The 26,678-nt window shown below is 49.9% G+C and overlaps 1 protein-coding gene across 1 annotated transcript in view; it reads left to right on the top strand.

Moving 5' to 3' along the window:
- Nucleotides 1–26,678, top strand: part of HMCN2 (hemicentin 2) — a 170,601-nt gene that overhangs the window by 14,062 nt on the left and 129,861 nt on the right. Inside the window, exons 2-7 of the mRNA XM_081594769.1 lie at nucleotides 10,493–10,563; nucleotides 12,182–12,340; nucleotides 13,155–13,277; nucleotides 22,234–22,405; nucleotides 23,041–23,147; nucleotides 24,280–24,400. Coding sequence (XP_081450895.1) covers nucleotides 10,493–10,563; nucleotides 12,182–12,340; nucleotides 13,155–13,277; nucleotides 22,234–22,405; nucleotides 23,041–23,147; nucleotides 24,280–24,400 — 753 coding nt within the window. The remainder of the gene's footprint in view (nucleotides 1–10,492; nucleotides 10,564–12,181; nucleotides 12,341–13,154; nucleotides 13,278–22,233; nucleotides 22,406–23,040; nucleotides 23,148–24,279; nucleotides 24,401–26,678) is intronic.

The following is a 26,678-nucleotide window of genomic DNA, read 5'->3' as shown; positions in this document are numbered from 1 at the left end:
CTCTGCAGCTTCCTCGTTGTAAGACCTTGGGCAGTTTGCTTTACCCTCCTAAGCCCTCGAGTTCTCACCTATAAAACAGAGATAATAAAGAGGAGGCTATAGGTTGCAATATGATTTTTTTTCTGAGCAAATGTATATTAAGTGCCTAGAACAGAATTGGGTGCTTAATAAATATCAAAACAATGGTAACTGGCTTCGTCATCATCATCGTCACCATCATTCTGGGATTCAGTATAGCCAATTATGTGGCTTTGGAGCCAATTGCGTGGACTGGGACATTATTCTAGATGGAATTCTAGACATTATTCTAGACTAGGGGAAGAGTCCTGGATGTGAGGTCTCTCTGAGTTCAGACCTCTGGTGCCTGACTGTGGCCTTGACCACTGGGACGCACAGACTGGGTGAGGGGCTGGACCATCCACCACCCACGTGAAAGGCTGGGTGATTCTTCTTGTGCCTGATCCTCATGTCCCAGAGGCTCCACACCCTCCTCTTGCTGAGTGGAAAAAACTTCCCTATGGAGAGATGGTTCCGGGCCAGTTTCTGGGGCTTGCATGCTCCAGGACAGCACAAGGAGAGCCAAGGTCAGGGTTTAATTACCCCTGTGGCCGGCGAGCCCTGCCCGGAGAGACTGCACGCCACATCTGCCCAGCGGTTTGGCAAGTGCCCACCTTCAGTCACGAACCTCCCTCCCCGTCCAGGAACAGGAATGAGGGGCTGGGGAATAAGTGTCAAGTGTCTGCAGCTTCATGCGTGGTTGAGAGCTTGGATCTGGGGTCGGACGGACCCAGGTTTGAATCCCATCTCTGCAACTTCCTCATTGTAAGATCTTGAGAAGTTTGCTTTCCCTTCCTAGCCCTCGAGTTCTCATCTATAAAACAGAGATAATAAATAGGAGGCTATAGGTTGCTATATATATATATTTTTTTTTCTGAGCAAATGTATATTAAGTGCCTAGAACAGAATTGGGCGCTTAATAAATATCAAAACAATGGTAGCTCTCCTTATCATCATCGTCACCATCATTCTGGGAGACGGTATAGCCAATTAGGTGGCTTTGGAGCCAATTATGTGCATTGGGACATCATTCTAGATGGAACATGGTCCTCAGAGAATTCTTGTCCTTCCTAGAGCCTCAAAATGTGACCTTTTTTGGAAACAGGGTAATTGAAGATGTAATTAGTCAAGATGAAGTCATGCAGAAGTAGAGTGAGCCCTTAATCCAATGTGACTGGTGTCCTTATAAGGAGAGGAGAGGCACAGGGAGGCGGCCCTGCGACAATGGAGGCAGAACTGGAGTGATGCTATGTCTACAAGTCAGGGAGCACCGAGGATTGCCGGCACCAGGAGAGGTGGAGAGGAAGACGGCACGGAGCAGATTCTCCTCAAGAGCCTTCAGAGAAAACATGGGCTGCTGACACCTTGTTTTTGGACTTCTAGTCTCCAGGAATGTGGGAGAATACACTTCTGTTGTTTAAAGTCATCAAGTTTGTGATATTTTATTATATTAATAGTGATCCCAGGAAACTAGTGGGGCTTCCCCAGTGGCTCAGACGGTAAAGAATCTGCCTGCAATGCAGGAGACCTGGGTTTGATCCTTGGATTGGAAAGATAACCTGCAGAAGGGAATGGCAACCCACTCCAGTATTCTTGCCTGGAGAATTCCATGGATGGAGGAACCTTGTGGGCTACCGTACAGGGTTGCAAAGAGTTGGACACGATTGAGCAGCTAATACTTTCAGGAAACTAGTACAGATATTAACTACCGCTTATGAGTTGTATGACCTTCATCAAGGTCTTGGCATCCTCAATTCTAACAGGGAACTGTTAATAGGACTGAGCTAAACTCTGTGAAATAATAAGGGCTCAATGCATTGAAACTGCTGCTAGGGTCATCACCCACTTCTACCTCCACCACCACCACATCATCATCATCAGGGTCATCAGCATCAACATTATCATCAACGTCACCACCACCATCATCATCAACATCATCACCAGCATCAGCATCGGCAGCACCACCACCATCATCCACATCAAATCATGCTAGGAAGGGCTTTTTATCCAGAGCCAAACCTGCCTGGACCCTGTGAGGGAAGGAGAGGGACAGGAGCTTAAGAAGCCCTCTCAGTGGGCAGACTCACATGGAGACATGCCGGGTGTCCTGCCCTGTCCTGGTACCTCACTCTGTTCTGCTGAAAGGCAGATCTTGAAATCACCCCCCTGCTGAAAGCACCCTGTCCTGGAAGCTTAGGGATGGTGAGTGATGATGTTGCGGCAAGTGTCAGGAATGAAAAATAAAGCTGTGGACCAGCATCAGAGAAAGACAAGAAGGCATCCATCTCTGTCTCCCTGCCTGGAGCTGTAGATGGATGGGTGGGCGGGAGGACAATCAGACAGCAAGGAGGACAGGTGGAAAGAAGATCTTCGTGCCCCCATCCCTGTCTGGGCATCTTGATAGCTGGTCCAGCCCTGGAATAATGGGACTGGTCAGTAACAGTCAGCGCCCAGAGGTGGCTTGAGGATTATTTGTTCAGTGCAAGGAGGAAACCAGACTAGTTTTGTGCATCAGTGTGTCTGTGTGTGTAGGTGTGCTCTCCCCGGAGGGCCTTCTTTGTTCAGAACTTGGGGCAGAGCTTTTAAAAATGCCCTGTCTTCTACCTCAAGAAGAATGATACACACTTTTGTCTATCTGGCCAGCTCTCCCTTAATATGGCCAACTCCTCTGCATGCCCTGAAAAACCACCTTTGGTTTCCTACCTCGTTTTGGATCTGTTTCTCTGAGTGGTGGGCAGCGAGAGGCATGCTGTGATGGGGGGCCTGGGGATCAGACAGGCTTCGCATCCAGCAAATAATTGCTGAGTGTTGACTGTATGCCTGGCATTGTGCTGGGCATAGGATGGAAAGATAAACAAAACTTGGGTCCTGACTTGAGGCTGCTCAAACAGTATACTCTAACAGGATTTGTTATGAGTAAATAAAGATTGTTCATTTACTCATTTGGACAGTATTTATTAAGCACTTACCACGTGCCAGACACTGAGGTTGACAGGAGGTCTACGATGATGAACAAGAGAAGGGATCACTGTTGGCATGACGTAGTCAATCAATTCTTGTGCCAGATCTTCCCACTTGACCTTGAAGGACTCCTTTCCCTTCTCTGGCCTCAGTTTCGCCATCTTTTTGAAGCTGGGGTCTTCAGATCTCTTCACCCTCAACGTTGTTATGTTTGGCACATAGGTTGGTAGTCAAATCATTTTTTCCCAAGCCCATTTCTTTTTTAAAAATTTATTTTATCAAAGTATGGTTACTTTGTGATGTTAAGTTCTGCTGTACAGAAAAGTGATTCAGTTATACATATTATATATTCTTTTCCATTATGGTTTATCACAGGATATTGAATATAGTTCCCTGTGCCATACAGTAGGACCTGTTGCTTATCCATCATATGTATAACAGTTAGCATTTGCTAATCCCAAACTTCCAATCCATCCCTCTGTCCTGCAGCCCCTCCCCCTCCCACAAGTCTGTTCTCTATATCTGTGAGTCTGTTTCTGTTTCATAGATGAGTTCATTTGTGTCATATTGTAGATTCTACAGATAAGTGATATATGTTATTTGTCTTTCTCTTTCTGACTTACTTCACTTATTATGATGATCTCTATGTCCATCCATGTTGCTGCAAACGGTATGATTTCATTCTTCTTTATGGCTGAGTAGTATCCCATTGTGTATATATACCACATATTTTAAATCTACTCCTCTGTCAGTGGACATTTAGGTTGTTTCTGTATCTTGGCTGCTGTAAATAGTCCTGCTATGAACCTAGGGGTCCAAGCCCATTCTTGAAGGAGACAGGATGGTGGAGGTTGAGGTAGGCAAGATAATGCCTTCCAGATACCCACAGAACTTGTCATGGCACAAGGGACTTTGTAGAAGTGGCTAAGTTAGGAATCCTGAGATGGAGAGATGACTCTGGATTGTGTGGCTGGGCCCGTTGTAATCACAAGGGTCCTTCTAAGAGGGAGGCAGGAGAATCAGAAGAAGTGAAGGAGATGCGATGACAGAGCAGGAGAGGAAGCTATTTTAAGATGCTACATTACTGGCTTTGAAGATGGAGGGCAAAGACCATGATCCAAGGAATGCAGGAAGCTTCCAAAAGCTGGAGAAGACAAGGAAACAGATTGTCCCCTGGAGGCTCAGGAAGGAACACAGCCCTGCCAGCACCTTGATGTTAGGACTCTTGACCTCCAGAAATGAATGTGTGTTGTTTCAAGACACTGAGTTTGTAGTCATTTGTTATAGCAATAACAGAAAACTAACACAGAATCCTTAAAGTCCTTTCCAGGGATCTCCAGCCCAGGGGGTCCTCCAGGGCTCCTGACATTTCCTGTGTCGTGTGTTTGCCATACAATCCCTGGCTGAGACACCCTGAGGTTAGATGAGGTGGTTCCTGTTGGGGAACGTTGCTGAGGGGTGTGGGGGAGTTGGGATTGGGCAATTCCCCAAAGAATCTTCTTTCCTCTCAGTACAGAATATCTCAGAACAGACTTGATGATGGAAAGTCAGACTTTAGACTGTAGGTCTGGCATTCTCCCCACCTTCCACTACAGGGCTGCCCATTTTGGTTTTCTCCACCCAGTAAAGTTGTTTTAAAACAAAAAAACTGAAAAAAAAGAGAAATGAGGGGAAATCCCAGAGGAAGCTGATGACCTACATTTTAACTTGACAAGTAGAACCATGGAGAGAATCAATTCCCTTTGACTACTATTATCCTTCCAAGAAACTTCAATACTTTGGCCACCTTTTGTGAAGAACTGACTCACTAGAAAAGACCCCGATTATGGGAAAGATTGAAGGCAGGAGGAGAAGGGGACGACAGAGAACTAGATGGTTGGATGGCATCACTGACTTTATGGACATGAGTTTGAGCAAGCTCCGGGAGTTGGTGATGGACAGGAAAGCCTGGCGTGCTGCAGTCCACGGGATTGCAAAGAATCAGACATGACTGAGCAACTGAACTGAGCTGATCTTTCCATGGAAGAAAGAGTGACCCTTAGCTCCCCAAGAAGGAAACAGATGGACTGCAGAAGAAAGGGCAGTCCTTCCAACTGGAGCACATTTATGATAAGCCTCTATCTCATGATGCTGTGAATGGGAGGGAATGTGATCAGCCTAGCACTGGTCCAGCCTTGGGAACTGTCAGGTAGGCTGAGAGATTCCTTCTTATAGATTGTGATGGAGGGGGCAGGGCCTCCCAGATTCAGAACCGGGCACTAGGACTTCCCTGATGGTCCAATGGTTAAGACTTGGTGCTCCCAATGCAGGGGCCGAGGTTTGATTCCTGGCTGGGGAACTACAGCCAGGTAGCAACTGAAGATCCAGTCCTGCAACTAAGACCTGGTACAGCCAAATAAAATAAGACTATATATATCACGTTTTGAAAAAAGAACTGGGCACTGCAGAGGCTTCTCTTGGTTTCCAGGCAAGGAGCAGTTGCCGATGATTCCTGAACAGGGGTGATATGAGCAAACCTGGCCATGGAGGCGGCCCCTCTGGCGTTGACAGTAGATGGGTCAGAGGCAGGAGTGTCTGGGGATAAGGAGGACGATGATGGTGTTACTGAATTTGCATCCAGAGTCTTTACAAATGCCCTTCCCTTTGGCCCAGCAAGTCTGCTTATGGGAGTGTATCCCAAGGAAACGATGGAACTAGTGCTTAAATGTGATGAAGATAAAGATGTTCTTAATAATGTTGCTCATTATGAAAATTGGAAACATAACAACATGGGCAAGTCATTACTAGACATTTATCCAAAGGAAATAGTTTGTAGCCATTAAAAATGATTTTGAACGGAGTATTTGACCTTCTGGAGAGATGCTTACAATATGTTGTTCACTGAAAGGAATCAAGTTAAAAAGAGTATGTTATTTATACATAAACAGAACTTCTGCTACAAGTAGTACGCATTTGTATAAGATTTACAAATATGCATGAACATTTTGAAAGTTATGTGTAAAAATAAGAGTAATGATTTCTGCTTGGTAGAATTCCCTTCTCATGTCAGGAATTTCTATGTACAGTTCCATAGGAAGCAGTTGTCAAGAACTCAGATTTTGGAGTTGTTCAGGCCTAAGCTAATATTCAATTTTGAAGGAAATCAACTCTGAATATTCACTGGAAGGACTGATGCCAAAGCTGAAGCTCCAATACTTTGGCCACCTCATGGGAAGAGTCAACTCATTGGAAAAGACCTTGATGCTGGGAATGATTGAAGGCTAAAGGATAAGGGGGCGGCAGAGGATGAGATGGGTAGACAGCATCACTGACTCAGTGGACGTGAATTTGAGCGAACTCCAAGAGATAGTGAAGGACAGGGAAGCCTGAGTGCTGCAGTCCATGGCGCCTCAAAGAGTTGGACGTGACTTAGTGATTGAACAGCAATGACAAAACTAATATTCTAGCTCTGCTGTTTACTGGTTGTGTGTCTTTGGGCAAGTTACTTAGCTTCTCTGGGCTTTCATTTCTCCTCTGAGAAATGTGGGTAAGAGTTGCTTTGCCAGATGTGAGGGAGGATTCAGTGAGCTAATAATATACAGGCAACATCTCAGCACATGGGCTGATACACAGTAAGTGCTTAGGAAATGTCAGTATCATTAATGTCATGTATTTTTAAATGAATGTATGAAAGTGAAAGTGTTAGTTGCTCAGTTGTGTCCAGCTCTTTATGACCCCATGGACTGTAGCCCGCTAAGCTCCTCTGTCCATGGGATTCTCCAGGCAGGAATACTGGAGTGGGTAGCCATTTCCTTCACCAGGGAATCTTCCCAACCCAGGGATTGAAGCTGGATCTCGTTCATTGCAGCCACCAGGGGAATCCCTGGATAAGCAACAAGGTCCTACTGTATAGCATAGATAGCTATATTTAATATCTTATGGTAAACCCAGGTTGGGAAGATCCCCTGGAAGAGGGCATGGCAACCCACTCCAGTATGCTTGCTTGGAGAATCCCCATGGACAGAGGAGCCTGGCAGGCTGTAATCCATGGGGTTGCAAAGAGTCGGACACGACTCAGGGGCTAAACACACTAAGTACATTATAAACCATAATGAAAAAGAATATGAAAAAGAATACATATGTATAACTGAATCACTTTGCTTTTCAGCAGAAATTAATACAACACTGTAAATCAACTATACATCAATAAAATTAAAAAAAAGAAAAGAAAAGGAAGATCAAAGAATCACATGTTCAGATCATCAGGGCCAACTCCCAGTTGCTGAGCTTTTGGTTCTGAGCCAAGCATATGGTGCTTCCCTGCCTGGCTTCACTGGATTCTCACAATGATGGTTCTCAGCGAGGAGAAATGCCTCGTTTTACAGATGGGGAAACTGAGGCTTGAAACTGTGTAGTAAGCTCTGAGAAGCCCTATGGCAGGAGAACGGTGGAGCCAAAATTCCAATCAGATCTGTCTGAGGTCAAGTGAAAGTCGCTCAGTCATGTCTGACTCTTTGCGACCCCATGGGCTGTACAGTCCTTAGAATTCTCCAGACCCAGAATACTGGAGTGGGTAGTTTTTCCCTTCTCCAGGGGAATCTTCCCAATCCAGGGATTGAACCCAGGTCTCCCAAATTGCAGGCAGATTCTTTACCAGCTGAGCCACAAGGGAAGCCCAAGAATACTGGAGTGAGTAGCTTATCCCTTCTCCAGAGGATCTTCCCGACCCAAGAATTGAACCAGAGTCTCCTGCACTGCAGGTGGATTCTTTACCAGCTGAGCTAGCAGGGAAGCCCGTCTGAGGTCAAAGGCCAAGGTTTTGGCTGAATTAGTCACTGCAGAGTTCAGAAGGAGGGAGGCGGTGGAGAAGACTTGGTAAAGGCCAGAGCAGGTGCAGAAGGAGGCGTTGGACACGGTGAATAAATATACAGCAGAGAGGGAGGGGCCACCGGGTAGAAGTGTGGCATAAATATATATATACACAGCCAAATATATATATTCAGCCAAAAAAAAAAAAAAATATATATATATATATATTTACTCAGCCATGAAAAGAATGAAGTCATGTCATTTGCAGCAACATGGACAGACCTAAGAGATTATCATACTAAGTGAAGAAAGTCAGACAAATACCATGTGAAATCATTTATATGTGGAATCTAAACTACAGCACAAATGAACATATATCTATGAGGCAGAAACAGACTCCCAGATACAGAGAGCAGACTTGTGGTTGCAGAAGAAAAGCTGGTGTCCAAACTCTTCCTTGATAACCGTGGATGAATTCCGGATGATTCCATGCGCTTCATTTTCTAAGAACTAAGGTCGGTTGACGAGTTGCCAAGTACGGGAATATTTTTTAGGGAGTGATTGGAATTTAGAGTTCTTGAACTAAAAATAGCCCGTTACTAGAATTCACCAAGAACTCAGATGAACTATTTCCTAAAGAAATCAGATGTCCACATCACCTTGCAAGACCCCCACTGTGCACATGTCCCCATGGTGAGTTGGAATTCTGTTTCTGTTCATGCACTTGTCGCCTTGTCTTATGTTAGCTGTGGCTTTCAGTGACGTCTCTTTAATAAAAGACTTTTTATTAGGGAAAATTTCCAGTATATACAAAGTAAGCAGAATAGTGTAATGAATCCCTGTATCTCATGTGGCTCAGCGGTAAAGAACCTGCCTTCAGTGCAGGAGACACAAGAGACGTGGGCTCGATCCCTGGGTTGAGAAGATCCCCTGGAGAAGGAAATGGCAACCCACTCTAGCATTCTTGCCTGGAAAACTCCACGGACAGAGGAGCCTGGAGGGCTGCAGTCCCTGGCATCACGAAGAGTCTGACACGATGGAGCACGCACACGTGGATATATCCCCACCCCCCAGCAACACCAAACACCCTGAAAACCTGCCGTTCTTGTTTCCTCTACAGCTCCTTCCCCACTCCACTCCCCCACTCAACGATGATCATTTTTCGTGGTTCTTTTTTTATGAGGTAAAATTTACAAACATTGAAATACTGCAAATCTTTGCTTTACACTTTTGACAAATGGATACACCCGGGGAACCCACATTTCCATCACAGTATAGAACACTTCTGCCTTCCCAGACAGTTCTTTTGATCTCTCTATCCCCTAAACAATCCCTGTTCTGACATACTTCAGCTTTAGCTAATTCTGCAAGTTCCAGAGCTTTCTATAAATGGAACCATATAGTAGACACTTTTCTGTGTCTGTCTTCTTTCGTGCAAGACTGTATCTGTGAGTTTCATCCATCTGGTTGCCTGTATTGGTAGCTTGTTCTGTTTTCTGGCTGAGTTACATTGATTACATGAATGTACCGCAGTTTGTTTATTCATTCACCAGTTGATGGACAGCTGGCTTGTTTCCAGTGTTGGGCTATTGTGAATACAGCTGCTATGAACATTTGAGTACAATTCTTTTTAAAAAAACGTTTTTAATCAGAGTATAGTTGTTTTAAAATGTTGTGTTAGTTTCTGCCTGTGTGAAAGCTGAGTCACTTCAGTTGTGTCCAACTCTTTGTGACCCCATGTACTGTAGCCCACCAGGCTCCTCTGTCCATGGGATTCTCCAGGCAAGAACACTGGAGTGGGTTGCCATTTCCTTCTCCGGGGGATCTTCCCAACCCAGGGACTGAACCCGAGTCTCCCCGTGTCTCCAGCATTGCAGGCGGATTCTTCACTGCTGAGCCACCAGGGAATCTGTCTCTGCAAATGGCACAATTTCATTCCTTTTTATGGCTAACATTCCATTATATATATGTACCACATCATCTTTATCCATTCTTCTGTTGATGGACGTTTAGTTTGTTTCCATGTCCCGGCTACTGGAAATAGTGTTGCAATAAACATTGGGGTACATGTATCTTTTGGAATTATAGTTTTTTCCAGGGGTTTGCCCCGGAGTGGGATTCCTGGGTCATATGTTAGTTCTACTTTTAGTTTTTTGAGGAACCTCCAGACTGTTCTCCATAGTGGCTGTATCACTTTACATTCCCACCAACAGTGTAGGAGGGTTCCCTTTTCTCCACACCCCCTCCAGAATTCATCGTTTGTAGATTTTTTGTTGATGGACAATCTGACCATTGTGAGGTGATACCTCATTGTCATTTTGATTTGCATTTCTCTAATAATTAGTGATGTTGAGCATCTTTTCATGTTGAGCCTCTTAGCCATCCCTACGTCTTCTTTAGAGAAACATCTGTTTAGGTCTTCTGCCTACTTTTTGATTGGGTTGTTTGCTTTTTTGATGTTAAGCTGCATGTACTATTTGTGTGTTTCAGAGACGAAGCCATCGTCAATTGCTTCGTTTGCAAATATTTTCTTCCAGATCTGACCCTGGCAGGGGCTCCCTCGCCCCTCCCCGCCTTGTGGGGATCTCTGAGGTCCAGGCCTTGGCTCCTCTCAGTTGCTGCCCAGTCCACAGAGGTTGTGCATCTGGTGGTCAAGCCCATCTGGTCCTCTCTCTCTCCCCTACAGATATCGGCCCGGTGACCCTCACGGCGGACCCAGTGGTGTTTCAGAGGGAGCTGAGAGAACTCTACGTGCAGGTGGGCTGCCCCGCCCCTGGCTGCTGACCCCTGTGCCCTTCATCCCAGTCCATGCCAGAGGCCCAGGTTATTGCCACACCTTGGGGCCAAGATGGTGCTTCCTACAGTGACCTGCCACCCAGCTCTGCCTGGGGCTTCCCCCTCAGCTTGGAGGTCCTGGAGATTCCATACTGCTTGGGGTTCCTTCCTTTATTCTGTGAACCAAGTACCTACAGGAGTCCCTGTGCCTGGCACATAGTAGGTCTTCTTATTGACCGCATGGATGCAGGGTTGGAAGGAGAGGGTATATGACAGCTAAGGGAAGATGTATGCATGCTAAGCCGCTCAGTTGTGTCCTACTCTCTGCTACCCCATGGACTGTAGCCCACCAGGCTCCTCTGTCCATGGGATTCTCCAGGCAAGAATACTGGAGTGGGTTGCCATGCCCTCCTCCAGGGCATCTGCCAGACCCAGGGATGGGACCTGTGTCTCTTATGTCTTCTGCATTGGCAGGCAAGTTCTTTACCACTAGCACTGCCTGGGAAGCCCCAGGGAAGGGGCAAGAGAGGTCAGTTCAGACCCCCAAACCCAGCCCGAGCCTGGGTCAGACATCCCATGGCCACCAGGGCTTTTTGGCCACACTGAATACCCTGGTACAGCCTCTGTTTTCCTCCTGCCAGCTTTCTGAATGCAGGGCATTCTCTGATGTGTCCAGCTCACTGCCAAGTCCCCCAGGGCCCAGAATAGGGCCCGGCACATAGAACAAATGAGTGAACCAAGGAGAGAAGCGTTTTACTGAGGTTACCATGTGCACATCCTGATTCTGGTGCTGGGTGTGCAAACCTGGGGAGGCAGAAAGCTCCCGGCTTGTGAGTGGGGAGGGAGGGCTGTGTGTTTATTTGGGACTGACTCCAAGGTGGGTTTGGTTTTCCCAGTGATATCACTTCCCAGCTCAGTGATAAAGAACCCACCTGTCAATGTAAGAGACTTGGGTTCAATCCCTGGGTCCGATCCCTGGGTCAGGAAGATAGATCCCTTTGAGAAGGAAACGGCACTCCACTCCAGTATTCTTGCCTGGGAAATCCCATGGACAGAGGAGCCTGGTGGGCTACAGTCCATGGGGTTGCAAAGAGCTGGACACGGCTCAGTGACTGAGCATGCAGGCATGCACCGGGCAGGTTAACGAGAAGGCTTGACAAGGCGGCTTTGAATGTTTGCCTCTGCCCACCCCTCCCCTCTCCTTCCCTGTGGCCCTTCTACCCCCTGTCCTCCACACTTTGGCTCACTCATGCCTTTTTTGGTGTACTTGTTAGATGTTTCTGTGGCTCCATCCTTCTTCCCCCACTTGTAGCACTCATCACCATGGTAATTAAATAACTGTGTCATGTTTATTAATGTAAAGTCTGCCTCCCAGCCAGACTCCATGGGAGGGACCATGTCCCTGGGGCATGAGTGAGTGAATGAAGGAATGAATGAATGAATGAATGATAGATGATGCGGGTGTGTCTCAGGGAAGGGTTAGGGGCCCCTGGACAGGCGGGACAGAAGCCGCTGAAGGGGATGCCCCTCCTCCCACCTCCCCGGGTGGGCCCCACGTGAAGGAGGTGGACGGCAGCTGCTGACCCGCCCTGTTCTGCAGGGAGGCGGGGACTGCCCAGAGATGAGCTTGGGGGCCATCAAGGCTGCCGTGGAGGTGGCCAACCCCGGCTCCTTCATCTACGTCTTCTCGGACGCCCGCGCCAAGGACTACCACAAGAAGGACGAGGTGCTGCGGCTTCTGCAGCTTAAACAGTCACAGGTGAGCTACCGGCAGGGGCTCCAGGGGCCGCTGGGGTCTCCGAGGGCAGCCCCAAGCCCCCGCCGGGAGAGCAGAGCTGGGGCTTCTCCTGCACAGCCTGGGTTCCAGTCCCCACCAGCCGCGCTGGCCAGCCCACTGGTGGAGCTGGGCTGCGAAGTCCAAGTGTGTTCTCATGCTCCGGCCCCATCCTCCAGGCTCACGCCTCCCTGGCGGGGGCCCACTTTTGATACAGACCACACCGCTCCGCTCCCTTCACACCCCGTCCGAGTCTGGGCGATCCATCTTCCTCCTGGCGTCTCCTCTGCTCCCCGTCTGTCATTCTTCACCCATTGTCTCAGGGTCTGGAAGATGCGTTGGGGCTTTGGCTCCTGGCTGTCACAGCGAGTAGTGGGGGAGGTGGGGGCGGGAGTGGTGCTGCAGGGAGGAATCCCTGGGGAAGACCTCGAGAGCTGGGACTCTTCTCTGGATGGGAGAGTGCCTTTATTCTCTCATCTAGAAGAAAGGCGGGTTCTCCAAGGTTCTTCTAGCTCTGCGGTGTCCGGGGGCCACTTGGAGCAGAGTCGATTTCACTCCCTTCCTTGTAGATTTTGCAAGGGCTCCTACTGTATTCCTGGCCCTGTGATGGGCACGTGACCTGCATCAGTCCTGACCCCCACGGGGCAGGAACTCTCATTCCCTTTTCACAGGTGTATCACCCGAGCCCAGAGAGATGACAGGGCTTCCTCCAGGTCACTCCCTCCTGGTCTGCAGGCCCCCTATTCACACCTGAAGGTGGTGAGGACACCATGAGCCAGGCTGCCCATCTGTCTTCTAGGTAGTCTTTGTGCTGACGGGGGACTGTGGTGACCGCACCCACCCTGGCTACCTGGCTTACGAGGAGATCGCTGCCACCAGCTCTGGGCAGGTGTTCCACCTGGACAAGCAGCAGGTGACCGAGGTGAGCCTGCCCCGACACGTTGCGTCCCTGGGCGGCTCCGCCCGTCAGCTGGCTTCCAGGAGCAGTGCTGAGTGCTCGCCCTGCAGCAGGAGGCCTGGTGCTCAGGGCTTTTTGACATCGTCTTGTAGAACCTTCTCACTCACCCCCAAAGTAGGTGCTGCAGGTTTCTGTTTTGCTGGTAAAAAAGCGTGGGGCCTGAAGGAATATCCTGGGTTTTAACCTGGGATCCCCAGCAAGTCCAGGCTGGCAGCATGGATCTAGCAAAGCTCGGCAGAGTAGGGATGTTAAGGGGAGCTTCTCCCCAGAGTCGAGGAGCCCAGGGGTGGCTGGAGGAGCACTGGGGCCGTCAGACTCAGGCTGTGCTGCCGGGACAGTCAGCCGTGCTTGGGGACTTGGCAGGGAGGGGCTTGCTTGACGCTGTGGCCCGACGTGCAGGGCCGCCGAAGGCCCAGCTGACTGGATGTCTGTGTCCTGGTCTCGGTCTTGGAGCAGGTACCCCCCTCCCTCCCCTCCAGGCTCCGTCAGTTGCTCAGGTCTCTCTCAGCTCTCCCTCTGCCCCACACGTCCATTCCCCACCAGAAGCCAGAAGCATCCTTCCAGTGGCATGCTGGTAAATGTTTCACGACCATCTCTCTCTGGAAGGAACAAAAATGCCCATTTCCCTGGTGTAAATACTCCTCCTTGGGCTGATTCCAAGCTGCCGTCGTAAAGTCATAGAGCATGGGAAGTGATGCTTGCCATCTGTTGTCTTGAGCCTGTGTGAGCCAGCTCCTACATCCCACTGGATCCTCTAGAACAAATCCGACCGACAGGTCCCCCCCATTGTCCAGGTGCTGACCTGAGTTCTGTCTCTCCCAGCCCATCGCCTGTGTTTCCCCACCTTGCCTGCTGCTGCCGCCTCTCTGCTCTTTCTTCAATGCCCTGTGTCTTTTCTGCCTCAGGGCCTTTGCTCATGCAGCTGGTTTTTCCAGCTCCTCCTCCCCAGGCTCCTCATCTTTCTAGTCTGAGTGGAAACATGCCTTCTTCGATTTTTGTCAAGATTAAGTCTCCTTTCATACCCTCCTCGAAGCTCCCTGGGGGGCTTTATATAATCATAATTTTACAACCGTGCGATTATTTAATGCCGTTAGGCTGTGAGATCCCAAAGGGCAGGGCCCTTAAGGTCCCATTTACTACTGTGTCCCCAGCACCTGGCACAGCCTCCAGCGTGGAGCAGGCGCTTGGTAGGTCGATGGACATAGACACCTGGCGAGTCGATGACATAGGGCCCCTCGGGCTGGAGGAAGAGGAGAGTGGGAGGAACAGCATCTCTGAGGCCGCCGCGGCGTGGCCTCCAGCCAGCCCGTGTGCTGTATATTTACGTCTCCAGGGCCGTGTTTAGGTTAGCGTCTTCACTCCCTGTTGACAGATGGCGTTTATGGTTCTCTGCGACACGCCAGGATTTATTTCTTTTGGCATGTCAGCCTGCTCTGGCACCGAGCAGCCCAAGCCGAGGGTGGGAAGCATTTCAGAGTGGAGTGATGGCTTGGTCCTTGTTTAGGGGTGCATTTTATCTGGGCAGTTGCTTGGGAACTGGGTTCCTGCCAGGGGCAAGTCAGACTTCAGGCAGCAGGTGAGTTGGTGGAGGATGGCTTGCTCAGGTGTGGGGCTGGTCTCTCCAAGCCTCTCACTCAGGGCATGGAACCTGGGGCAAGCCCCTGGCTCCTGGCCTTGGTGCCAGCCTTCTGCCGTGGGAGCCTGGCCGGGCAGCACATGTCTGATGCACTGGGACCTCCGATGGGCAGGGCTGGTTGCCCCTGGGTCCCTCCCCTCCCTGGACAGAGCTCCATGATCTGTCAGCTTCATACCTTGTGCCTGGCCCCTTCCAGATGTCCCCAGACATTTGGCAATGGTCACCACCAACCTCCACCCCCAGGAGAGAGGGAATGGTGCCTTTGCCCGGCTAAAAGTTGCCAAAGTGCCCACACCCTGCCTGTGTTTGTCCTTGAACTTTTCAGAGCATGTCCGGTGTGGCAGGAGTGGCGCATTTTGCACTCACGTTTCTCTTCGTTTATTGAGCACCTACTACACGCCAGGGCAGCTTTAGGTGCAGGGCACCGAGAGACAGTCCATCAAGCTTAGATCTCATGCTTTCAAGCATTTACCTTTCTCTGCCTTTGAGATTCTGGAGGAACGAAAGGAAGGTGAAGCTCCTCTCCCCACTGGCAGAGGTCTTTTGGAGCTTTTGCCATCCTTCGATGGCCAGTGAGGGTGGGCATTAACCAGGGGAAAGGTGAACTGATCCCTCAGACAGTGAGGGAGGGAGGGGGAGGAAAGGTGGAATTAACAGGTGAGGAGACACAGGCCCTGGAGGTGACCCCGTCCTGGATCCTTCCCCGGGGAGTCGGGGTGGCGGGGGGAGGGGGAGTCAGGTCACATGCTGGCTTCAGACTCCATTCCAACTCTGCCATCTGTCTGCTATGTGACCTCGAGCATGACACTTAACCTCTCTGGGCCTCCGTTTCCTCATGTTCACAGTTGGGTCATGAGGACCCCTGCTTGGAGAGATGGTGGCGAGGGTGGGAGGAAGACCCACCCTTGGGAGGGAGCCCTGGGTGAGAGTTAGTGGTGGCCACGGGATCTCCAGGTCCTGTGCTTCGATGGGGAGTGCACACTCCCAGGGGTCCAGGGAGCCCCCCGCAAGAGTAACAGCACTCTCGGGATAAGGTTCTCAGGAAGGTAGAGCCTGGGGACAGTGCCCCATGAAGCCCAGTTGGCAGAGGCCCTCAATTTTCTGATCCGTGGCTCTTGAGGTCCATTCAGTGACTGCCCCCCACCCCACCCCGCGTCTGCCTCACTGCCCCAGCTTCCTCAGCCTCTCTGGCTGTCAGATGTCCAGGAGGAGCTTTGGTTGGGGGTGGTGGTGGTGGTGGTGATTTATCTGCTGTGAAGGGCTGAGCAGCAACCATCTGGCCAGGGTAGCAGCGCCAGATTCTCTCATTCCTTCCCCATCAGTGACACAGAAACGAGCCCCAGCGCATTGCTGGCTCCCAGGCCCCCTGGTCCTACCGACATCTGGAAGTCATTACCTTCGCAAATAAACATTAAGCCTGCTTGATGAAGCCTCTCTGCTCAGGAGTGTCCCTAGATCCCTCTCTGAGCCCCAGAGCCATCGCCGGGTCCAGCAGGCTTTGCTCCCAGGCCTAGGCCTGCGGGGGTCTGACCTTGCTGTGGGCCAGAGGGTCTGCACCCCCAGCTCCGGAGCGGTGATGTGTTACAGGGCAGCCCTTGTGGGTGGGCTGCCTCCTGATGGGGTCACTGGCCTTCTGGCCCATCTCAGCCCTCTCTCCATGGTTCAGTAGCCTGAACTCTTGGGCATCTTCTCTCCATCAAAACATCCTAGAAAGAGCTTGTCATGACAGTTGCAACACAGTAGCGGGTGTGGGATGCGTCTGGGTAATTGTGAAATGGCGCTGCCACCACCTCCTGCCAGCTTTGCTCGGTTATGATTTCCTCCTGACCCCTGACAAGGCCTGGCCTCGGGGAAGGGGACAATGGCCACAGAGCTGTTGCTTTGCTGTGGGGGAGCTGCCTCACTTACTTGGCCAGCTTCTGTGCGCCTTTCTAGCTGGGAGACTTGGCTGCTACATCCCGTCCACCCCCACACGGACGAATAACCTTGTCTTCATTTCTTAACCCAAACAGGTGGGATCTTTTTAAGAGAAACATTATTTAGAAAGTCAGGCAAAAACAGAAGAATGAAGTAGCTCCAAACATAAAAACAGAAGAGTTTCAGAACACAGGATTCTTGTCCCGTGATAACTGAAATCTAGCTGTAAAATCTAGGCACATATGTTTCAGCTCGGTCTCAGCAAAACGTAGTCATTTTCCAAATCTTGATCAGTTCTTCCAATTCCCTTCTGTTCCCTTTCTCTTCCATGGAAGATCACGTGGTAGGCAGAGCTGAAGAACTGTGGTTTAGAGCAAGGATGACCAATATGTAGCATGCCAGACACCACTTTCTAATTCCATATCCATGGCAGACATTGCTAATCAATTACAGACCTTTTTCTAATTGAGTCTGAATGTGGCTTCGAATTTCTCCAAACAGCGTTCCAAGAAGTCACTTCCAGTTGATTAGAGCTGGCAAGCGACAGGATAGCACTATGGTTGCTCAGGTATATTTTAAAGTCATACTTGTAAAGATATACTCTGTCCTTTTAGATGATTTTTACTTAAAAATTTTCTATGAGAAGTGTCAAAGATATTGAAAAGTAAAAAAAAAAAAGTACTATCTAGATTTAGCAATTCACATTTTTGCTCCAGCTGCTACATCTTTCTCTTTCTATACTTTTTGTTGAATCATGACACCTTATCCATAAATCATTCAGTGTGGATTAAAAAAAATAGACTTCAGCATAACCCATGATGCCACCTAAATAATGAATAGTACTTTGCAAGTATCATCTGATGCCAAGTCCATATTCAAATTTCTCTATTTGTCCTCAAGATGTTAAATCAGGTTTTAATCAAGGGCTGTGCATTTTATGAAGTTGTTATGTCTGTTAAGTTTCCTTAAATCTGGAGGGGATCCATCCTTTTTTCACGCTACTAACTTGTTGGAGAGGCGTTGATTATACAATGTCCTGTGTTCTGGATTCATCTGATTGTTTCCTTATGGTGTCACTAAATTGTTCGTTTCTCCTCCACTTGTTCCTTTACTCCCTTTAAACTGGAAGGTGAAAGTGTTAGTCACTCAGTCGTGTCCGACTCTGTGCGACCCCATGGATTGTAGCTTGTCAGGCTCCTCTGTCCATGGAATTCTCCAGGCAAGAATACTGAAGTGGGTTGCCATTCCCTCCTCCAGGAGATCTTCCCGACCCAGGAATCGAACCCGGGTCTCCTGCATTTCAGGCAGATTCTTTATCGTCTGAGCCTGGAAGTTAGCTTTGAATGACTAATCAGATGGAGACTGACATTTGCGGCTGAGTGTTTCGTCCTCGGAGCTCTGTGTGTGTTTTCTATGCATCACACCAGGAGGAAAAGGATGTCTGATTGTCCCCGTTACTGATGACCAGTTTGGTAGGTTAAAGTGGTGACAGCCAGCTCTCTGCATTGCAAGCCTTTGTTTTTTCCTTTCTGACCCAAGGGGTCGGTGGGATCACTCTGGAGCTCTAGTTCCCCAGGAGCTTTTCATCTCATGGTTTTAGCATTCACTGAAGATGCTTGCCTGAAACAATTATTTTACTAGGAGGTTGCAAAATGATGATTTACTAATTGCATCATTCCTTCCACATTTGTTAATGGGCGTTCTCCCACTAAGAAGAGCCTTTGCTTCTCCAAAGGGGTGATTTGGTTGATTTGGTTCCTCTGAAGTCACGATTCCTACTGAAAAATTAGAGATCACACTTCTTTCTCTTTAATTAAGAATTTGCTTTTATTGGTGGCAAATGAGGTTTTATTGTTCTGAATTTTGATTTTCTTTTTTGAGTATTTTTGTGGCACGTAGATTACATGGTTGTTCCCCGGTGGCTCAGATGGTAAAGAATAAGCCTGCAATGCAGGAGACCTGGGTTTGGTCCCTGGGTCGGGAAGGTCCCCTGGAAAAGGAAATGGCTATCCACTCCAGTATTCTTGCCTGGAAAATTCCATGGATAGAGGAGCCTGTCAGGCTACAGTCCAGAGGGTCACAAAGAGTCAGGACTGAGTGACTAACCTTAGATTGTATAATTCAGTGTGGTTTGAATTCATTATTGTTTTGGAGGCTCAAAGTCTCCCAAATTTAGCCAACAGGAGCTCTTGTGTGCTGGTTCCTATATCCTTCTGATAGGTCTCCATTAGTCTTGTTTTTTTGCCTTGCCACATAGCTTGCAGGCTCTTAGATCCCCGACCAGGGATTGAACCTGTGTCTTTGGCTGTGAAAACTCAGTGTCCTAACCATTGGACCACCAGGGAATTGCCTGTCCCCATTAGTCTTTGAGACCTTCCTTGCTTTATGAAATTACCAGTAGTCCTAGGCTTTTCTTGTATATTGCCTGCCCCAGACCCGAAATCAGCCATTTCTTCAAGCAACTCTGGTGGAAAACAGTAGTTAGAAACCACTGGGTTCTAAATTGACTTGGAATAAATTTATGTTTAAAGAAAATCCTTGCAGCTCTCTCTTGGCCATAAGAAAAAAATCTTGATTGAGATTTCCTTCCTTGCTTTATGCTACGAGAGACATAAAATGGTTTCACAACCACAGTATGGCTAGTTCTGATTGTTATTGTTGTTGTTCAGTTGCTAAGTCATATCTGACTCTTTGTGACCCCAATGGACTGCAGCATGCCAAGCTTCCTTCCCTGTCCTTCACTGTCTCCCGGAGTTTGCTCAAATTTATGTCTATTGAGTAGGTGATGCCATCCAACCATTTCATCCTTTATCATCCCCTTCTCATCCAGCCCTCAGTCTTTCCCAGCATCAGGGCCTTTTCCAGTGAGTTGGCTCTTTGCATCAGGTGGCCAAAATATTACAGCTTCAGCTTTAGAATTAGTCCTTCCAATGAATATTCATGGTTGATTTCCTTTAGGATTGACTGGTTTGATCTCCTTGCAGTCCAAGGGACTCTCAAGAGTCTTCTCCAGCACCACAATTCAAAAGCATCAGTTCTTTAGCACTCAGCCGTCTTTATGGTCCAACTCTCACATCCGTACCTGACTACTGGAAAAACCATAGCTTTGACTGTATGGACCTTTGTTGGCAAAATGATATCTCTGCTTTTGAATATGTTGTCTAGGTTTCTCATAGCTTCCCTTCCAAGGAGCAAGCGTCTTTTAATTTCATGGCTGCAGTCACCGTCCACAGTGATTTTGGAGCCCAAGAAAATGAAATGTCACTGCTTCTGCTTTTCCCCCTTCTATTTGCCATGAAGTGATGGGACTGGATGCCACGATCTTAGTTTTTTGAACATTGAGTTTTAAGCCAGGTTTTTCACTCTCCTCTTTCACCTTCATCAAGAGGCTCTTTAGTTCCTCTTGGAGACATAAAACGATTTCACAATCACAATACAACTAGTTCTGCCAACTGCCAACTACTAAATAAAGGTTTCTTTGCACTTTCCTTTTTTGTCCTCAGGGTGCTTCTCACTGAGAAAGTACAGTGGAACCCCTCGGTTTCTGATTTACTTGGAGCTAATCCTTTCCCTCAAATTGGGGTTATGGTATCAATTTGTTGTACAGTCAGTTCGTGTTTTATTTTGATTCTGTTTTAGGGTTTGCACAGGATGCTTCTTGACGTAACTTGGCTTGAAAAGAGGTGGTTCAAGACTGGAGAGGTTCCCCCCTCCCTCTTTTTTGGTTTTCTTACTGGAACCTGGGTGGCTCAGCTATTGCTAAAGAGGCGGTGTGAGCTGGGGTGGGGGCTGGGTGGAGTTGAGCATTTGTGAGGTGAGCTTGAGGACCCTATTCAAAAGGTGTATGCCCTGCTGTGTCACACACAGTGAGCACATGTCCTGAACCCTTACCCTGCACAGCCACTTAGCCTGGGCCACGGCAGAGGGTCTCTGCCCGCATGGGACTCCCAGGCCAAGAGGGATGACGGGCGTGAATCTAACCAGGAGTTGGTTGCTGAGGAAGAGGCAGGGATTTCTGCAAAGAGAAGAGCGTGGGGGGCGGGGAGCTGCCCAGGGGGGCACGGGGCGAGGGTCCAGCCCGGCAAACATGGGGGCGTCAGGAGCATCGTGACCTTGGGTCAGGTTGAACGGGTGAACCAGAGAACGGAGGGACTTAGAGACCGTGGTAAGTCTTGGAGAAACAAGATAATTTTGTGCTTAGTAGAGACCATCTCGGGCTTCCAGGTGGTGCTAGTGGTAAAGAGCCCACCTGCCAAGACAGGAGACATAAGAGACGCAGGTTGGATCCCTGGGTCAGGAAGATTCCCTGGAGGAGGGCGTGGCAACCCACTCCAGTATTCTTTCCTGGAGAATCCCATGGACAGAGGAGCCTGGTGGGATACGGTCCATAGGGTCGCAAAGAGTGGGACACAACTGAAGTGACTTAGCAGGCAGGCAGAGACCATCTTAGAGTGGATGCAGGGCTGTTAATATGGGGTCCATGCACTTAGGGGGATGGTCTTTGAGGGGATTTGAGAACCTCCTGAAATCATACTCTAAATGTGTGCCTAACTAGTATGATGTTCTGGAGAGTTATCTGTCACCTGATTTTTCAATGGGACTTGTCACAAACATAAGATTTTAGTATTTTTTTATTTTAATTTAATTTTTTGGGCCATGCCATGCACAAGGCTTGTGGGATCTTAGTTCCTTGACCAGGGATGCAATCCCAGCCCTCAGCTGTCAAACCATGGAGTCCTAACCACTGGACTATCAGGGAGTTCCCCAAACATAAGACTTTAGAATGAATAAGCAATTGTACAACCAAGGATATTAGATTTCTCAGTGTTGTGATAAGGGTCAGGAGGAGACTGTCCACTTGAAGACATGGTCCTACTTAGAGAGCATGGTGCCTGGTGGGGGTTGTGGTCTGAGGGCCCTTGGGCAGGAATGGTGAATCACATTGCTCTGGGGGAGATTCTGGACTTCCAGGGTGCATTGGTGTGTAGGAAGCACCAGGAGGGCTTCCTGGAGGAAGTGATGGATGTCATAGAAATTGGCCATGTGATGAAGGAGGGGTATCATCCCAGCAGAGGGGTGCCCTTTGCTCCTTCTGAGCTGAGTCCTCTGGATGCCTTCATTCAGGTGTCACAGCTCTGAGACCACAGGCCAAGAGGGAAGTGATGTGTGAATCAGGTCCAGTGTAGGGCAGTGGGGACTGTGACGGCCTCAAGTGACCTGGAAAGCCTGCATGCTGCTTAAAACTCACCGGGGGACCAGACGCTGGACACAGCTGGTAGCCTGCTAGGGACCCACCTCCAGTGGGCCAGACACAAGCAAGGCATCACGGGCACCTGCTGGCTTCAGCCTCTCTCTCCTGCGTCCCAGGTGCTGAAGTGGGTGGAGTCAGCCATCCAGGCTTCCAAGGTGCACCTGCTGTCCACGGACCACAAGGAGGGCGGTGAGCACACGTGGAAGATCCCCTTCGACCCCAGCCTGAAGGAGGTCACCATCTCCCTGAGTGGCCCAGGGCCCGAGATTGAAGTCCGAGACCCGCTGGGTATGTGCGCCCCAGGGCTGGCCTCCTCCTTGGCCGTGAGACTGAAATAAAAGTCCAGGATGGGACAGAGAGGAGGCCGGGGGATTTTGGACACAAGACTCCAGGAGTGTGGAGGGTATGGGAGATGCTGAGTGGAGGGCAGAAAAGCGCCTATGGTGTGTAAGGATGCAGGGAGGCCATTAGCAGCCCAGCGAGGGGAGTTAAAATGATGACAGTCCCCAGGCTGCCAGATTCACATGGCATCTTTCCTGGATTCTCTCTTCAGTGGCCTGGAGAGTCGGTGGGGCAAGAATTAGTGGCACAGTGTAGAGATGGGAAGGGGGTGCTCTGGGATGTGGGATGACTCGTCAGGGTCTTCCAGGGTCTGTGTGATTTGGACCTGGCTGCCTGGTGCCGTAGTGCTCCAAGGATGTCCTGGGTACTCTGGTCCAGAGGCCAGGGATACAGCCAGCACCTGGGGAGGGATGAAGATGGAGAGCCGGAGGAAGGAGAGGCCTGGGTAACTCCAAAGGCCTCTTGTCAGTTCCTCTAGGAAGTCCGAGGCTGGTGTTGGAGGGCTGTGGGTTCCTGGGGATGGGGGCTCTGCCAACCCCAGAAAAGGGTCGGGGGCTGAGCAGGTCTTGGGGCTTCCACAGGCAGGATCCTGCAGAGGGATGACGGCCTCAACGTGCTCCTCAGCATCCCTGACTCCGCCAAGGTCGTGGCCTTTAAGCCTGAGCATCCTGGGCTGTGGTCCATCAAGGTAGGAGGCCTTGGCTTCCTGGGGTTGGGGAGACCAGCTTCACCAAGCTGAGATACCATCTTCCTGTTGCCTGGGCCCTCGGGAGCCTAGGGCCCTGGGAAGCTGAGGGTTGGAGCATGGCCAGTGATGTGGGCATATCAATAGAAGCAGAGGGTCAAGATCAGAGGAGGAGTATTCTGCTTTGTGCCGGTGAGAGAAGTGGAGTGGTTTTGGGTTGGTGAGGGAACTTCAAAGGACTTGGAGAAACCACTCGAATATCCAGAGGTGGGCGGTGGGGTGGGCTCATGGTTCAGGACCCTGTCCTTTGAAGAGTGCACAGAAGAGGCCTGGTGACCTTGGGCTCAGAGGCACAGGACTGGCAGGGGAGCAGAGTCTGTTCTAACCTGCCAGGGGCTGGGGGCCTGGGACTGGGGGCAGAGATCTTGGCCAAGCACCCTGGGATGGGGCGGGCTGCTGTCTCGGGAGCACATGGCTCTAGCTGATCAGGCAAACAGTTATGGAGCCCCTACTGTGTGCTGGGCTTCCCTGGTGGCTCAGTTGTTAGGAACCTGCCTGCCAAGCAGGAGACTTGGAAGATGCAGATTCAATTCCTGGGTGGGGAAGATCCCCTGGAGAAGGAAATGGCAACCCACTCCAGTATTCTCATCTGGGAAATGCTATGGACAGGGGAGCCCAGTGGGCTACAGTCCATGGGGTTGCAAAAAGTTAAACACGACTAAGCGACTAAACCAACAGCACCTGGGTGCCAGGCACAGTGATGGGCGCTGCACGCACTGCTGTTCTTCAGGTTCTGAGCATCTTTGGGCCGAGAGCTCTCGTGCCAATGGGGAAGGCAAGGCAGGGGTTAGATGTGCAGCGGGACAGAGGGGACCTGTGGATGTCGGGGGTGGGGAGCAGGAACGGCAGGGCCGCTTTGAGAGTCCCGCTCAGGCAGTGCTGCAGCTGGTTTCTTCCTCTTCAATGGGGGAGCATCGTGCTGGGTCCCCAGGGAGCAGCTGAGTTACCTACAAATCTGCAAAGGCGGGAGAATTCCAGCTGCTGACTCCCGGCTGGGTCAGGTCAGCCACCTCCCACCTGGAGCTGCGGGGCTGGGGTCAGACACCCCGTTGACGTGAGCCTGGGCCTGGGCTAGGTCTACAGCAGTGGCCGCCATTCAGTCAGGATCACTGGCATCAGCAACATCGACTTCCGAGCTGGCTTCTCCACTCAGCCATCCTTGGACCTCAACCACACCATCGAGTGGCCCCTGCAAGGTATGGTGCTCCAGGCCCTGGGGCGATGCAAGGCTGCCTTCTGCAAGGGTGGGGCTCACCTTTGGGAATGGGGGGGGTGCAGTTCCGGGGGGTAGCTATGAGCCTGTGACTATGGAGCGGGCTCGCAGGGGTTGGTCCAGCCTCTCTCACATCACAGTGAACTGCACCCAGGGCTAGCACCCACTCTGTGGGTTCCAGCCAGGGTGACCCTGGGACCGTTTGCCTTTAGAACTTCCTTTCTGTCCCCCAAGGCCTCCACGAGCTCAGGCTGTCCCCCTTACCCTCCTTTCCCTTTCTCTTTGTCAAGATTTGTCTGTCTAGAGCCTCACTTCTTCCAGTGAACATCAAGCTGTTGTTCGGGGGCTAAGTCGTGTCTTAGCTTTTTGCGACCCCATGAACTGCAACACATCAGGCTTCCCTGTTCCTCACTATCTCCTGGAGTTTTCTCAAACTCATGTCCATTGAGTCAGTGATGCCATCCAATTATCTCATCCTCTGTCACCCCCTTCTCCTCCTGCCTTCAATCTTTCCCAGCATCAGGGCTCAGAAATATGGTCTCTTGCCATGGGGCCATTTGGAGGGTTTTGCTGGGACCAGCTGAACAGAGAGATGGGAGGGAATAGGTCAGAGCATATTAAAAAGCAGAGACATCACTTTGCTGACGAAGGTCCATATAGTCAAAAATATGATTTTCCCAGTAGTCATGTATGGAAGTGAGAGTTGGACCATAAAAAAGGCTGATCACCAAAGAATTGGTTCTCTCAAATTGCGATTCTGGAGAAGACTCTTGAGAGTCCCTTGGATGCAAGGAGGCCAAACCAGTCCATCCTAAAGGAAATCAACCCTGAATATTCACTGGAAGGACTGATGCTGAAGCTCCAATACTTTGTCCACCTAATGTGAAGAACCAACTCATTGGAAAAGACTCTGGTGTTGGAAAAGATTGAGGGCAGGAGGAGGAGGGGGTGACAGAGGATGAGATGGTTGGATGGCATCATGGACTCAATGCACACAAGGTTGAGCAAACTCTGGGAGACAGTGAAGGACAGGGAAGCCTGGCGTGCTGCAGTCAATGGGGTCACAGAGAGTGGGACTCAGGGACTGAATAACAACAAGGCCAGGTCAGGATAACTCTGGACCACTGAGTAGTGGCCCCCAGGTGGTGTGTGCTGGGCCCTTAGAGCTTTCTTTTGAGTCTGTATGTCCTCTGACATTTGTCATTCTTGTCAGCCCTTATGGGTTTCCCTGCCAGGACCAGCAGTGATATCTTCAAAATGAAAAGTGGGCCGCTTGTTCATTCTGGGTTTGTTTTTGCCAACAGCAAGGAGGTGGGAGGGAGGCAAAGAAACTTAACTCCCATTCGAAAGCCAAGAGGGATGAGAAATCCTAAGCGAAGTGCTATGGAGGTGGCGGGGGAGAGTTTGAAAGCAGAGCGGTCCTCAGGGACGGTCCCCCGTGGGAGAGGGGAATGGGGGCCATATGTGACCCTCTTTGGTTTCTGCTTTTGATAAAGATGTGGCTCCATCCAAGACATTTTTTAAAAGCGAGAAAAACAGCAGGGCAATCGCAAATGATAAATAAGGATTGGCACTTGACCCCAGGGCACCAGGGAGTGGGGGAGGCTGCAGCTAGCTGAACAGTGGGGGCTGGGCCACGGGAGCAGCGGCTACGTGCCTTTGGCTGGTTATTGCAACATGGGAAGGAAGCCCAGCACTGACACACTTGATTTTCCAAAGAAATCTGGACTTCTAGATTTGTACATGCCCTTTCTAGACTGTTTGATATTTTTTTCAAAAGATGGAAGGCATTTCGTGGATCATGTCTACCACATCCTCTGGTTCCCAGTTTATGATCAGAGAGAGAGAGAGGCAAAAAAAAAAGAATAGCTATCTGAAAAGGGAGAGACCTAACAGTTTCCAAATCAACTTAGAAGATTATGAAACCCAAGCCCAGTGCTGGCTTTCCTGGGATAGTGTGGAAAGTACATTTCCAATGAGATGGGAAGGGAAACCACAGGAAAGTCAAGCAGGCAGTCAGCATCCCCAGACTGGGGTGTGTATCTCACCTCGGCCGGTCCCAGAGCCTGTCGGCTGACAGCCAACACCTAACGGGGGGATGGGAGGGTGCCCTTTCTCAGTTTTGCTCTGTGAGCGCCCCAGTCTGCAGAGCAGAGGTGATGCAATCATGGGAAGCCATGGGCCGGAGGAGAGTGGTATTTCAGGACCACGGACAGTAGCAACCCCCCTTCTCTCCTTGTCCCACCCAGCATTCCTTGACC

The sequence above is a fragment of the Giraffa tippelskirchi genome, chromosome 4, assembly GCF_054371585.1.
Source record: "Giraffa tippelskirchi isolate mGirTip1 chromosome 4, T2T-mGirTip1v1.2.pri, whole genome shotgun sequence".
NCBI classification, from domain to species: domain Eukaryota; kingdom Metazoa; phylum Chordata; class Mammalia; order Artiodactyla; family Giraffidae; genus Giraffa; species Giraffa tippelskirchi.
Note: the sequence above shows the minus strand (reverse complement) of the source record. Positions and strands in the feature narration are given on the sequence as shown.